Genomic DNA, 13,390 nt, shown 5'->3' with positions numbered 1-13,390 from the left:
AGAGTGGTGGAATGTTGGATGAGTTTTTTCATTTTTCTAGATTCCAAATTCTATTTAGTTTGGTTTTTAAAATATGTGTATGTTTCAGGACTTCCCTGGAGGTCCAGTGGTTAAGATTCTGTACTTCCCCTGCAAGGGGTGGGGTTTCCATCCCTCATCAGGGGAATAAGATACCACATGCTGTGCAGCACAGCCAAAAAAGAAAAATAAATTAAAAAAAAATATTATATGTGTGTGTGTATGTATGTTTCAAAATAATTTTAGATTTACAGAAAATTTGAGAAGATAATATAGAGCATTCCTATATACCTTACGGTGGTTTTCCTTATTAGCAACATCGTATATTAGTATCACACTAATAATACCATATCAATATGGTATGGTATCAATATAATATCAATAATACCCTACCAATATCAATAATTTAATGTGGTTTTTAAAACTTAAAAAAATTACAGTTTGGTAAAACCAAATAACCAGCATAAACAGAGGAAAAAGTAATTTTTTCATAACCTCTAACTCCAACTTAGCATCCTCATAGTTACTATTTTTCTTATTATCTTGGTCTCCTCTTGGCATGGATTCTTAACTAAAAACTGAAACAAATTTTGCTCTGCTATCATTTGCCACACATGTGTGCCTGTAGTTAAAATTTTATTATTTGATTTAAAGGTTCTGGGAAATATTTTCTATAAACATAAAGAACCATGAAATTTTTTTTAAACAGCTGAACCAGAGCCACATCTAGAATCTAAGCTGTGTACACTGCTGTTCAACAAGTCTAGAAGCTCTGCTTGGGTCTGGTCTCCTCCTTATTCCCCCCATTGCCTCAACCCCCACCCTGAGTATTACACATCTAAGAACACCCAAGCTCAGGACACAGACTTGGTAAGTACCAACTGTAACAAACTGGACAAGTAGGATAATTCTAATTGCTGGGGTATTGATTTCAATTTACTAAAAGAAAAGGATTCTTTATGAAATTTTATGAGATGTCAGTTTTCCATTTTTGATAAACAGGACATCACAATGTCTTCCCTTGACATCATTCAAAAAACCTGGTTAAAATTTAGATCTTACATGGAAATGGATTTTAGTTTATAAATTAGAAAAATCAAAGAAACAGCAAATGATAAATATTCTAAAGAATGTATTTTCAACTTGCTTTTAAAGTCTGAGCTACAGAAAATGAAGTGTTGTGTTGTTTTTTTTAACATTTCTCCCCTAGTGAGTTTTCTTTGTTCTAACTGCCAAGTTGGTTTCAAAGATTCTTTCTGGATACCTAGCGGTTAGAACAAGTCCTACAGATTATTCAAAGAAATAACCAACTGAAGTAGTACTTTCTATAGGAAATAAAAAGTGCTACTTTTTATAGGAATATATGACATCCTGTTTTAAAACAGAACTTAAATAAAAATCTCAAATAAGTCCCCCTATTTGGGGTGGGGGACCTTCCCATGTGGTTCAGTGGGTAGAGAATTTGCCTGCAATCCAGGAGACGCAGGCAGATATGAGTTTGATCCTCAGGTCAGGAAGATCCCCTGAAGGAGTGCATGGCAACCCACTCCAGTATTCTTGCCTGGAAAATCCCATGGAGAGAGGAGCCTGGTGGGCTACAGTCCACAGGGTTGCAAAGAATCAGACACGACTGAAGTGACTGAGCACGCACCCTGCTTTTTTAGTTGAAAAATCTTTTTTCCATCTTTGAAGATAGTCTATACTTGATCAAACCAGAACTATAATACTAAAATTAGAAAATATACTGAACAGTGCCCTAAAACATATTCTGTATCTAATCTTATATGATTTTGGAAAATCCCTAATGCTAAACAAACAACATAACATTCTTGTATCTTGTCGCAAAAAAATGTGAGGAGCAAAACTTTGTTAAACAAATTAAGGATTGTAAGAAAGGAAAAACTTATACTAAGTTTTCAGTGAACCTGCTGCTAAGTCGCTTCAGTCGTGTCCGACTCTGTACGACCCCATAGACGGCAGTCCACCAGGCTCCCCTGTCCCTGGAATTCTCAAGGCAAGAACACTGGAGTGGGTTGCCATTTAAGTTCACTAAAATAGTTGAAATTCAGTCACTGTCGAAGTCCAGCATCAGGTTATAATTCCAAGGAAAATGCTGAGTATCAGGATTAATAAATAAGAAAATGGTATTTCCAATTGGTGACTAAAGACTGCCAAGTTAAAGTTAGAAGTAGCACCACTGACAATTTTCAAGAGAACTGTGTTTATGGTTAAAATTGCTTATCTTATCAACTACTGTATAAGTCTATGACAAAAGTGACTTGATTATCTAAGAATATCACTATTATTGATTTATTACTGGCTGATGCTTTAACAGCAAGACTAAAAAAAAAAAGTTAATCACTCAGTCGTGTTCGACTCTTTGCAACCCCATGGACCACAGCCTGCCAGGCTCCTCTGTCCAGAGGATTCTCCAGGCAAGGCAAGCTTCAAATCAGTCTTGTTAACAATTAACTTGGTATTGCAGAGAGAGCAGGACCCAGCCAGTCTGTCTTGAGGCAAGACATCCTTTTGGAGACTTTTAATGTCCTAACTATAGTTAGGCGGATGTGAGGAATTGTGTAGTTTTGCCAATGAGCTTTGAATGAGTAAACAGAGATAGACTGGAAAGTATCAGAAGCAACTGAAGCACACGGTGACCCAAAGACGCTTCTGGAAGGATGTACAGTAAGTCCCCTACATACAAACCTTCAAGTTGAGAACTTTCAAAGATGTGAATGTGCGTTCACATGTCCAATCACATAAATTAGTTCACGTGTCTGATGTACATGGTCACGTGTGTGCATCTTCTATAAGGGGCTGTGCTTTTGTGTGCTTTACTGTACGGGACTGTATGCAGTCAGGAGTACAGTACCTTTATTTCAAGCCCAGGATGTCGGAAGCAAACGTAAAAGCAGCGGTGATACAGCTGGTAGTGCTAAGAAGCGCCAGCTGTTGTACTATATACTGCAGTACTTTTCAAAGTACTATATTGTAAGGTTGCTGCTGCTAAGTCGCTTCAGTCGAGTCCGACTCTGTGCGACCCCATAGACGGCAGCCCACCAGGCTCCCCTGTCCCTGGGATTCTCCAGGAAAGAACACTGGAGTGGGTTGCCATTTCCTTCTCCAATGCATGAAAGTGGAAAGTGAAAGTGAAGTCGCTCAGTCGTGTCTGACTCTTAGTGACCTCATGGACTGCAGCCTACCAGGCTCCTCTGTCCATGGGATTTTCCAGGCAAGAGTACTGGAGTGGGGTGCCATTGCCTTCTCCATACTGTAAGGTTAAAAATGTTTTATTTTTCATGTTTGCTTTGTTATATATTATTTGCATGAAAAGTATTATAAAACTATTACAGTACAGTACTATACAGCCGATTATGTTATTTGGGTACCTAGGCTAACTTTGCTGGACTTATGAACAAATCAGACTTACAAACCGCTCTCAGAACAGATCTCATTCCTATGTAGGAGACTTACTGTCCTTCGCAAGGTGAATAGTAGAAGGTGCCAAGTGATTCTCAACATTTTGGTACATTTTTGTCTGATCTGAAGTTTCAAAAAACAAGCACTCTTCTAAAAGCAGAAAACAACAGCTGTATTTTGTAAAAGGACAATTAAATAATATGTTAAAACTTGGTATCTGAATGAAGTAAAAGTTTTATAAAACATTACAAAAATGTCTTGAAACTACCCAGTTTTGTTGAGGCTTTAAGAAAAAGTTCCCGTCCACTGCATACCAATGACAGGCAAAAGAAAGCAACTTTCCTTTCTAACTCAATAACACCGATGGTCTGTTGTTGGCATATGGATAATATTTATTTCAAAGAGTAGAGTAAAGCTACCCAGTTACTAAAAGTCACAGAAGCTATATAGACACACCATATTACTGGGATGCTTAAAGATCATTTCCACACTTATTATCCAAAAATCCTGTTCTTTATTTTTAAAGCTCTAGAAGATAATTACTAAATAAATTCTAGTTGGATTACCATGTGCCTAGGGGTAAAAATATAACTGGCATTATTCTTACCTGGTGCTGCACATCGGAATTTGCTGGGCAGTTCAAAGTAATTGGATCACACTCCTCTTCTATGGATTAAAAAAAAAAAAAAAAAAGATGCTCAGCTTGATGAAGAAAGCACATGCTCTGTAGTATAAGGCCTAAAATGAAGACTTAATATTACGTTCTGTTTACATCTGGTAAAACCAGGAGGACCTTGAGCGGCCCAGTTACAAGTTCCCCTCCTCGCTCTGCTCCTGTGGACAAGACCCCAGCTAAACAATTCTCCTTCTCAAGGGGATCAGGCACAACCCTTGCTTATTCCTGAGCTGTGGGTTTCGGTTCCCTGCCAGACCACTGAGTTATTCAGACAATTACATCCTTCCCCAGGAGCCCTGGGGCACACACCCGTTTACAGGACAGCCTTGTCGCCCGCAGCCCCTGGTTGCTCACTCTGTTCCCAAGCGCAGCCCCTGTATGACCCTGCATGGCGTGCAGCATCGTCCTCCCCCAGGCCACGAGGCTCCGTGACTCATAAGCTGCTGTCAGTCTCACCTGCCAGATGTCCTGTGCGTGGCCATCCTCACAACCCCATGGCAGGATCCCTCCCTGGCCAACGTAGTGAACAGGAGGTGATTCAAACTTTCCCCTCTGATCATTTTACATCAGGTTCCATGGTGTTGGCTGTTTGACTGACAGTTTACTAAGCCCTTCAGAGATCAGGGAGTGGGATAATACTTATCTTGATAGCTCAGCCTCCTAAAAGTCAAACTGAAACCATTTCAGTTCTAAAGTGGGGATTGCCAGTGAAAGTCAAAGGAACATGATAGACATGTGAAACATCTAATACTTCTCATAATTAATTGTGAGGAAGGAAATTCCATTCTTACGCTGTCTTACGTATGTGTTAACTTCACAGCTCCCCAATTTGTGGTGAAGACAAATACATTAAAAGCTGATCTGGGGGACTTCCCTGGTCGTTCAGTGGTTAAGATTCTGCACTTTCACTACAGGGGGAACAGGTTCCTTCCCTGGTCGGGGAACTAAGATCCCACATGTCATGTGGTATGGCAAAAAAAAAAAAAAAGCTGAATTTTTCCATTAGATTTTACTCTTTAACCATAGAATTCAGTATCATATTAACCTTGAAAGCTGACAGAAATACAGTATACTATGAAACAAAAGTTTAGTGGCATGTAAAATTTTAGAGTTATAAAGCCTTACACAGAGAATCACTTAACTCAAGGTTCAAAAGTTAGGACTGAATGACAGATTGATTGATTCATCCATTATTTATTTTCACATTCTGTAACATGCATTGACCTACTACAGACTGAGCTGATAGATTTGTTCATGTAAGGGGCTATATTTATTGCTGCCGACATGATTCTGACTCAAAGGTCATTTTCCCTTAATATTATTATCTGTGAAATTTAAACTAAAAGCACGGTCTTTTACTAAGATTCCATATGGTATCTTTTTCTTTTTTAAATTTATTTGGCTGCACTGGTTCTTAGTTGCAGTATGCAGGATCTTTGGTTGCAGCATGAGAGATTTAGTTCCCTGATCAGGCATAGTACTCGGCCCCTGTGCGTTGGGAGGGCAGGGTCTTAGCCACTGGGCCACCAGGGAAATCCCTACACCATATCTTTCTAAGCTGGAGCAATGGAGATCTCACCTAGGCTTGTGTTCCTCATGATACAGTTCCAGTTCTCTTGCATGAGAATCACTTGACTGTCTGTTAACAATACAGATTCCTGGGCTCTACCTCCAGACTTTCTGGTTTGGAACTTCGGGGAGTCCAGAAATCTGACACCTAACAAGCACCCCATAGAATTCAGATGCATCCTACTAAAGTGATTTTTCACAGTGACAGACATTTGATTTCAGTCATATTAATTCTTGCAATGGCCGTGCGTGCTGGGCATGCTCAGTTGCTTCAGTTGTGTCCAACTCTACGTGACCCTATGCACTGTAGCCTGCCAGGTCCATGGGATTCTCCAGGCAAGAATACTGGAGTGGATTGCCATGCCCTTCTCCAGGAGATCTTCCCAACCCAGTGATCAAACCCAGGTCTCTTATATCTCCTGCATTGGCAGGTGGGTTCTCTACCACTAGCGCCACCTGGGAAGCCCCTCACAACGGCCAGTGTCATCACTGTTACCCGAGCACTTTTGAAAAGGCAGGGCTTTTTATTTCCCAACACAATGTTAACTTGAAATTAAAAGGCAACTTTTCTTACATGGCCTCCCAAACACTCCTGTGGTCGTATCCTTCTCACTCCCATCCACCCTCCAGTAAAGAAGTTTCTAGAATGGCCACCTTTGTACTGGGGGAGGGGATTATAATTTGGGGGAGGGGCTTTAACTGTTGGTTTGCTGTAACAGGAGACTGCCAAGAGTCTGGGTCAAGGTTGGGTGGGAGGCAGTGAGCTGGTGGGATGAGTGGGACCAGGTAACATCATATCACGCAGACGAGAGAGGTTTTTAGTTTCATTTTAAAACAAACTTAATAGCAAAATACCATCAATTAATCGGCAAAATGAGAAATCATAAAATACAATACATTGGCTTGCTGGTTTCGGGGCAGACATTTTTATTGGGTTGGCCATAAAGTTCGTTTGGATTTTTTTTGTTACAGGCTATGGACAAACCCGAACAAACTTACTGGCCAACCCAACACTTCCAATTATTTTAATGATTTCCTCAGTACTTGTATATTTTCTCCTAACTTTTCCAAACTGAACTGCTACATTTTGTTAACAAAAATTTCCAAATATCACCCATGTAGAAGTTCAAATTACACAAAATTATTAACAATAAAATCAGTCTATTTCTCTTTCACTTTACATTCGCTATATAATTTTTTTTGAACAATGAAACTCAGAGAAAAATGAAGGTGATAAAATTTTGATTAAATCAAATATATTTTTGTGCAATTTCCCCTCACTAGGAATAGCCGCTGAAATATCAGAATTTTTTTTCAAAAGACATTTTTCTTTCAAAATGTGAAGAGCCACATTCCTTCTAGAATTCTCAAGCCAGTAGTTTCTATAAGATATAGGAATTCATGAAATAAACTGAACCCCAATCTTAAATGAGTCCTGAATTTAGTGCCTAAAGAGTCTCATGCTGCTAAGTCACTTCAGTCATGTCCGACTCTGTGCGACCCCACAGACGGCAGCCCACCAGGCCCCCCCGTTCCTGGGATTCTCCAGGCAAGAACACTGGAGTGGGTTGCCATTTCCTTCTCCAATGCATGAAAGTGAAAAGTGAAAGTGAAGTCGCTCAGTCATGTCCTACTTGTAGCGACCCCATGGACTGAAGCCCACCAGGCTCCTCTGTCCATAGGATTTTCCAGGCAAGAGTACTGGAGTGGGGTGCCATTGCCTTCTCCAAAGACTCTCACAGAGAACCTATAGCAGACACTTGACATAATGAACCGCCTGAAATCTCTAAAATCAGGGGAGGCAGAAGCTACACATTTGTTCCCAAGAAAACAAGTATTATCACATGTTTTACCTCAAAAATATGCTGATCACTGAAATTACACTGGATGCCTACAGTTGACTTACGGTAAAAAGCACAAAATTCAGACCCATTTTTGTTTGGACCATGTTGAGGAACAGTGTTATATTGTCCGTAGGGAAACTAGGAATATACTAGAATTAGGATGAAGATTTTGTGAAACATGCTTCTTTTCTTAAGAAAATATATTTTGAGGACTTTTTAATCATACGGAAATGGTTCAAGCTAATTACAAATGACTCCTCTATTAAATATAGTTCAGTTCAGTTGCTCAGTCGTGTCCGACTCTTTGTGACCCCATGAATCGCAGCACGCCAGGCCTCCCTGTCTTTCACCAACTCCCGGAATTCACTCAAACTCATGTGCATCGAGTCCGTGATGCCATCCAGCCATCTCATCCTCTGTCGTCCCCTTCTCCTTCTGCCCCCAATCCCTCCCAGCATCAGAGTCTTTTCCAATGAGTCAACTCTTCGCATGAGGTGGCCAAAGTATTGGAGTTTCAGCTTTAGCATCAGTCCTTCCAATGAACACCCAGGACTGATTTCCTTTAGAATGAACTGGTTGGATCTCTTTAAATATAGTAGCCCCCTAGAATTCACTTATGTGTCAGAATCTGAATCTGTACTTAATATAATTCGATTACATTTACTTTTAATCTATAAACTAGCCTCTTCACTAATTTATGTGGGCTTTGTGTTCCTAAAAACAACAAGAACATTACCATAATCATTTAACACTGATATTGGCTCCATTATCTTTAACAAAAGATATCTTTAACAAAATACTGCAGATATTAAATTGTTGTATTATCAAATGCAAATGTTGGAGTAAGTTATCAAACTTCCAGACATGGTTCATTACATTTAAGATCATGTATTTCTTGGAGAAAAATTATGTGCTTAATAATGCTCTTCGACCCCATGAATAAAGACAGAGGAAAGGTCTAGAGTATGGTTTTTAATAGTCATGTTACTTGTCAACTCACCATTGTTTTAACTGAGGTTTTGTAAAACTTAAATTATTGAAGAAACAGTTATAGTACAGTTACTGTATTATCAGGCTGCTAAGCAACAATCTTTTTCTTTTAAAACAGGAAATCACACTCAAGATGATAAAAACAAAAAAAAAGATTTCAGATGGATCAAACCATGGCAATGCATTCCCAGAGTCCCTGTGGCTCGGTTTGTGCTTAAAACAGTGGTTCCACTCTCACCTCTGCTCTGAGAGCTTTCCACAGTCCTCAACCCTGATTGATCACAGTCCTCTTGCCAGACTTCCCTCCACCCTGTCTGAAGCTCCTGGGTGCCAGGCGCTATTCTTGTGTTTAATTCTCATGAGCACCCTGGGAGGTGGGATCTATCATATCCTAAGCTGTGAAGTCACCTGCTAAGTCCTCTCAGAGCTGGCGAGTTTTACCAGACAGTTCTCTCCTACACGTCCCATTGGAGGGTACACCACATTCTTGAAGCTTCTTAGGCAGGCTCTCAAAGGGAGGTCTGAGACCCACTCACTCAGGTATGCATTAAAACACAGGTTTTAACCCTAATCTCCCACGTGTCTCACCCTCCCCTACCCCACACCCATGTGTAAAATAGCTAGCTAGTGGGGAAGCTGCAGTATAGCATAGGGAAGACAGCTCAGTGCTTTGTGATGGCCTAGATGGGTGGGATTGGGGTGGTTTGGGAGGGAGGTTCAAGAGGGAGAGGATATATGTATACATATAGCTGATTTGATCCGTTGTACAGCAGAAACTAATCCAACATTGTAAAGCAATTATCTTCCAATTAAAAAAACAACAAACACGTGAAAAACAAAAAAAAACCCTACAGATTTCTGGGCCTGATCCTAGACCCACCACACGATGATTTTGGAGAAGCAGGGCTCAGAATCTGCCTTTTAAACTAGTTCCCCAGATAATTCTTCACTGCACCCTCCCTGAAGTCCAATGAATACTTACTGCCCAGGACAGTTTCCTATCTATGCTGGTGTCTTGGCCTGAACCTCTCACTTTCTTGCTGAACTAGACAGTCACAGGGTGGGGAACTCAGGATGCTGAGAAGTCATTCAGGGAGAAGAGGCAGGGAAAGGAAACAGGCAGGGAGCCAGCCTCCCCTAGAACAAGCAGGAATTGGGCTCAAAGGTGGCCTTCAGGCTCTTTTCCTTATACCACTGCCATTCCTGGGTGAAATTGTGTTGATGTCATTTCAGGAAGCAGGGGGACGAGTCTGGTGAGTAGAGAATGAGAGAAGGGGACTCAGCAGAACCACAGACTTGACCACAGATGGGCCCTGGCAGGGAACTCCCTTCCGACCTGCAATCTGGCAGTCTTGTGATACCCATCACCGCAAGGAGGCTGCGGAAACCCACAGCAGGCTGTGCTGGGAAGTCCTCTCTCTCCAGGAAGCTGGGGAGGCCCTGCCAACTCTGACGCTGGTCAGGTCTGCTTGCTCCCCACCCCACCCCTTCACCCTGGGTTGTCAGCAGAACATAAGGTAAGTGCTCCAGTGTGATGGCCACCAGCCCGTTCTCCTTACTGGATACAGCCTTGCAGACTATAGCCTTGGACAGGCTCAGGCGCCTTTCAGATGCGTCTGCACCACACCTGAGATGTTACTCTGTGGATCATGAAAGAAAGCTCTTCTTGCTTTGGGACCTGACAAGCATCCCCTTCCCCTTGTCTGGTAGTGGAACCTGTGGTTTGAGTAGAACTGTCTCCATGCCCTCCACACCCACCATCTCACCTCAAGGCTCAGACCTGGTCAGCCCTCCACCCTCCTGGACCACAATCAATATGATCGCCACGTGACGAAGCTGCTCCTGTCTCAACTGCCCCTAAAACTGAGCCGTGTGTGCCGGGGGAAAGGCCCCCTCTTGTTCCACTGTCGTAAGCAGCACCAGCTGAAGCTGGAGGTGGCAGAGACCATCTTTCCCACCACGTGGGGAAAACTGGCCCGAGAATTGAGTCAACACAGAAGACTGAGCCATGAGAGTCAGAGAGAGGGGTGGGGAGAGAAAGAAGAAGAAGCAGGAGATGAGGAAAAGAAAAAGAGAGAGAGCCTGAGATACCATTTTAAATGTTTGGATTTAACAGACTCAAAGACACTAAACCACCAAATCCTTCCTCTCCCCTTTTTCGTTTTTATTGGTTTGGGGCCGCACCATGCAGCATGCAGAACCTTAGTTCCCCAACCAGGGATCAAACCTGTGTCCCCTGCATTGGAAGTTCAGGGTCTTAACCACCAGGGAAGTCCCTGCTCCGCCACCTTTTTAAACTAATTTGAGTTATATTTCTGTCACTTGCAACCCACAGTCCTGGTTGTCTTCATTTTAAGCATGCTAAAAACACCGTAGGAACTTGAGGTATCATTTGATCTAAAATCACTTCTAGATTTTAATTAAAAAATCCATACTACAGATGATCAAATCAGGCACTAAATTATCCGTATGTTTCTGTTCCACAATTTTAACAAATGAAAACTTAACTCTGACTAGTGCTTTGTTCAGGAAAGGAGAATAATCACAAGCACAAGTTGTTGCATTCACTGTACATACCTTTAGGGAGTCCTGTGTCTTGAATGGGATACTTGTCTGACTGTAGAAAACCAACAAAAGGGGAAAGTTATTTTTTTTAAACACCATAGTCAATTATAAGATCAAAGTGAAAAGAAAGCTTTGTCTTGGGAAAATCATGATTTTCATTTAAAACCTTGCAAGTTTTTAGCCTTGAATTTATCCATATCCATATCAAGCCTGACCCATGGCTTGTTTTGATTCTCAATTTTATAGAGATGAAATCAAATTTGATGAGATGTCAGTGGTAGAACATGAAACAGAACAAGCCTTCAGCTCTGACCACTAAACCACACTTCCTCTCTTGTCTGCAGTGTTATTTTACTTCCTGCAGCTCAAAATTGAGGGACTGTCATATCTTTTCTCACCATTTGTGTGACATGCATTTGGGTCAACAAGCATGTATTCTGGGCAGCTCTCACAGCTGGAGAACTCTGTCCTGGGTTGACAGGATCGAAAAGGTAAGTATCCCGTAAGTTGCACGAAGATCAGTCACCTATTATGCACAATTATGCACAGTTCCTCAATGCTTTCGTTGACGGCAGTACTGTCACAGGGAATTCAAAAGAGCAAATGCTCTTGCAATCACGTATGTCTTTGTTGGTACTGATAAATATGCAGGTATCTAAGCTTCTGGAAACTTCTACTTCAGATTACACAATATAGTTGTTTTCTGTAGATTTCTATGAGAGAAGCTTGAATGTACCCAATTTCCCTAGCCTGCCTCTGACCCTGCCTCAGTTCCACCATCATCTCCTCTGGGCCTTTGGGTCCACGGCTCTCCAGCTTAAACAAAGCTGCACCTCCCAACTCTCCTGTAGGTCTCACCACTGTCTTCCTTGGACAGAGGAAGAAGAGAAATGCAGAACCAGGGATTATTTTTTTAATGGAAAAAAAACAAACAAACAAACTGAGTTTATTAACATTATTAAGCTTTAAAATTAACATGACTTCCTTAACATAGTCCAATATTCTATGGATGTTCGAGTTTACATGGTTGTCATCTATGTATTTAATTTTGCTTATTGATCAGGAGTTAAAAGAAGGCTGACATACAGTCGTCACTCAGTATCCTTGAGGGGCTGATTCTAAGACCTTCCATGAATACCAAACTTTGGATGCCCGAGTGGGATTTTAGTTCCCCGACCAGGGATGGAACCTGTGCCCCTTGTATTGGGATCGTGTAGTCTTAACCATGGAGAAGGCAATTGTACCCCACTCCAGTACTCTTGCCTGGAAAATCCCATGGATGGAGGAGCCTGGAAGGCTGCAGTCTATAGGGTCGCTAAGAGTCGGATACGACTGAGCGACTTCACTTTCACTTTTCACTTTCATGCATTGGAGAAGGAAATGGCAACCCACTCCAGTGTTCTTGCCTGGAGAATCCCAGGGATGGGGGAGCCTGGTGGGCTGCCATCTATGGGGTTGCACAGAGTCGGACACGACTGAATGACTTAGCAGCAGCAGTCTTAACCACTGGACCACCAGAAAAGTCCTATTCCATTTTATGGAAGGGACTTGGGCATCCAGAGACTCTGTTTTAAATGCCTTTCTTTGGAGTTTCTTTGGAGCAGAAGCCTCCAACCTCTTTCCACAAAAGAAATTAATCTTTATGTTATCAATTCAACCTTTGAAGGGCCTGGGGTTTAAGGTCAGACACACTGGTGGTCAAGCATGTCTATACAACTGAGCCCCAAGAACACTTTGGACACCAAAGGCAGGATAAGCTTCCCTGGCTTTCAGTACTCTGTGTGTATCATCACACACCCTTACTGAGACCTGTAAACACTGTCCATACAGCTGAGAGGGGAACTGAAAGCCACCTGCTTACAACTCTCCTGGGCCCTGACCTATGCTCCTCCTCCTTTGGCTGACTTTAATCTGAATCCTTTTGCTATAATACACCACAATCTTGAGTGGAGAAAAAATAAACATCAGTCAGAAAGAACTTAAAAGACTAAATCCTTCCCCGTACTCTGCCCCCTACAACGTGGAAAACACACCTATACTGTAGTACTTCTCAGACTCTTTTCAAAGTATCTGTCTCAGACTGTGAGTGTTTCAAGAGAAGGGACCATCCCAAGGTTTTGACTAAGTTCAGTCTACAAGAACAAACAAGTGTGGGTTCCCCAGACAGACTGACAGTTGAGCGGGCCTAGAGGGTGCTCAGGACTCAGCATGGCCATTGCAGATGGTGGACATAGAGGATCAAGGCCAGGTGGTTGGAAGACTGGTCAGCCTGCAGCAGAGACGAGGCTGGGGGTGGAAAAGGAAGACA

At 41.9% G+C, this 13,390-nt stretch overlaps 1 protein-coding gene across 2 annotated transcripts in view; it reads right to left on the bottom strand.

Annotated features, from left to right (window-relative positions):
- The window catches only part of EDARADD (EDAR associated death domain), an 82,827-nt gene that overhangs the window by 36,072 nt on the left and 33,365 nt on the right, over nt 1-13,390 (bottom strand). For both annotated transcript variants that reach the window (XM_059882646.1, XM_010820445.4), the window contains 2 exons: nt 11,095-11,134; nt 4,046-4,104 (listed from right to left, as the gene is read on the bottom strand). In XM_059882646.1, coding sequence (XP_059738629.1) covers nt 4,046-4,104; nt 11,095-11,134 — 99 coding nt within the window. The remainder of the gene's footprint in view (nt 1-4,045; nt 4,105-11,094; nt 11,135-13,390) is intronic.

This window comes from Bos taurus, chromosome 28 (genome assembly GCF_002263795.3).
Source record: "Bos taurus isolate L1 Dominette 01449 registration number 42190680 breed Hereford chromosome 28, ARS-UCD2.0, whole genome shotgun sequence".
In the NCBI taxonomy this organism is placed as follows: domain Eukaryota; kingdom Metazoa; phylum Chordata; class Mammalia; order Artiodactyla; family Bovidae; genus Bos; species Bos taurus.
The sequence above is the reverse complement of the archived record's forward strand: the minus strand, read 5'-3'. Positions and strand labels throughout refer to the sequence as shown.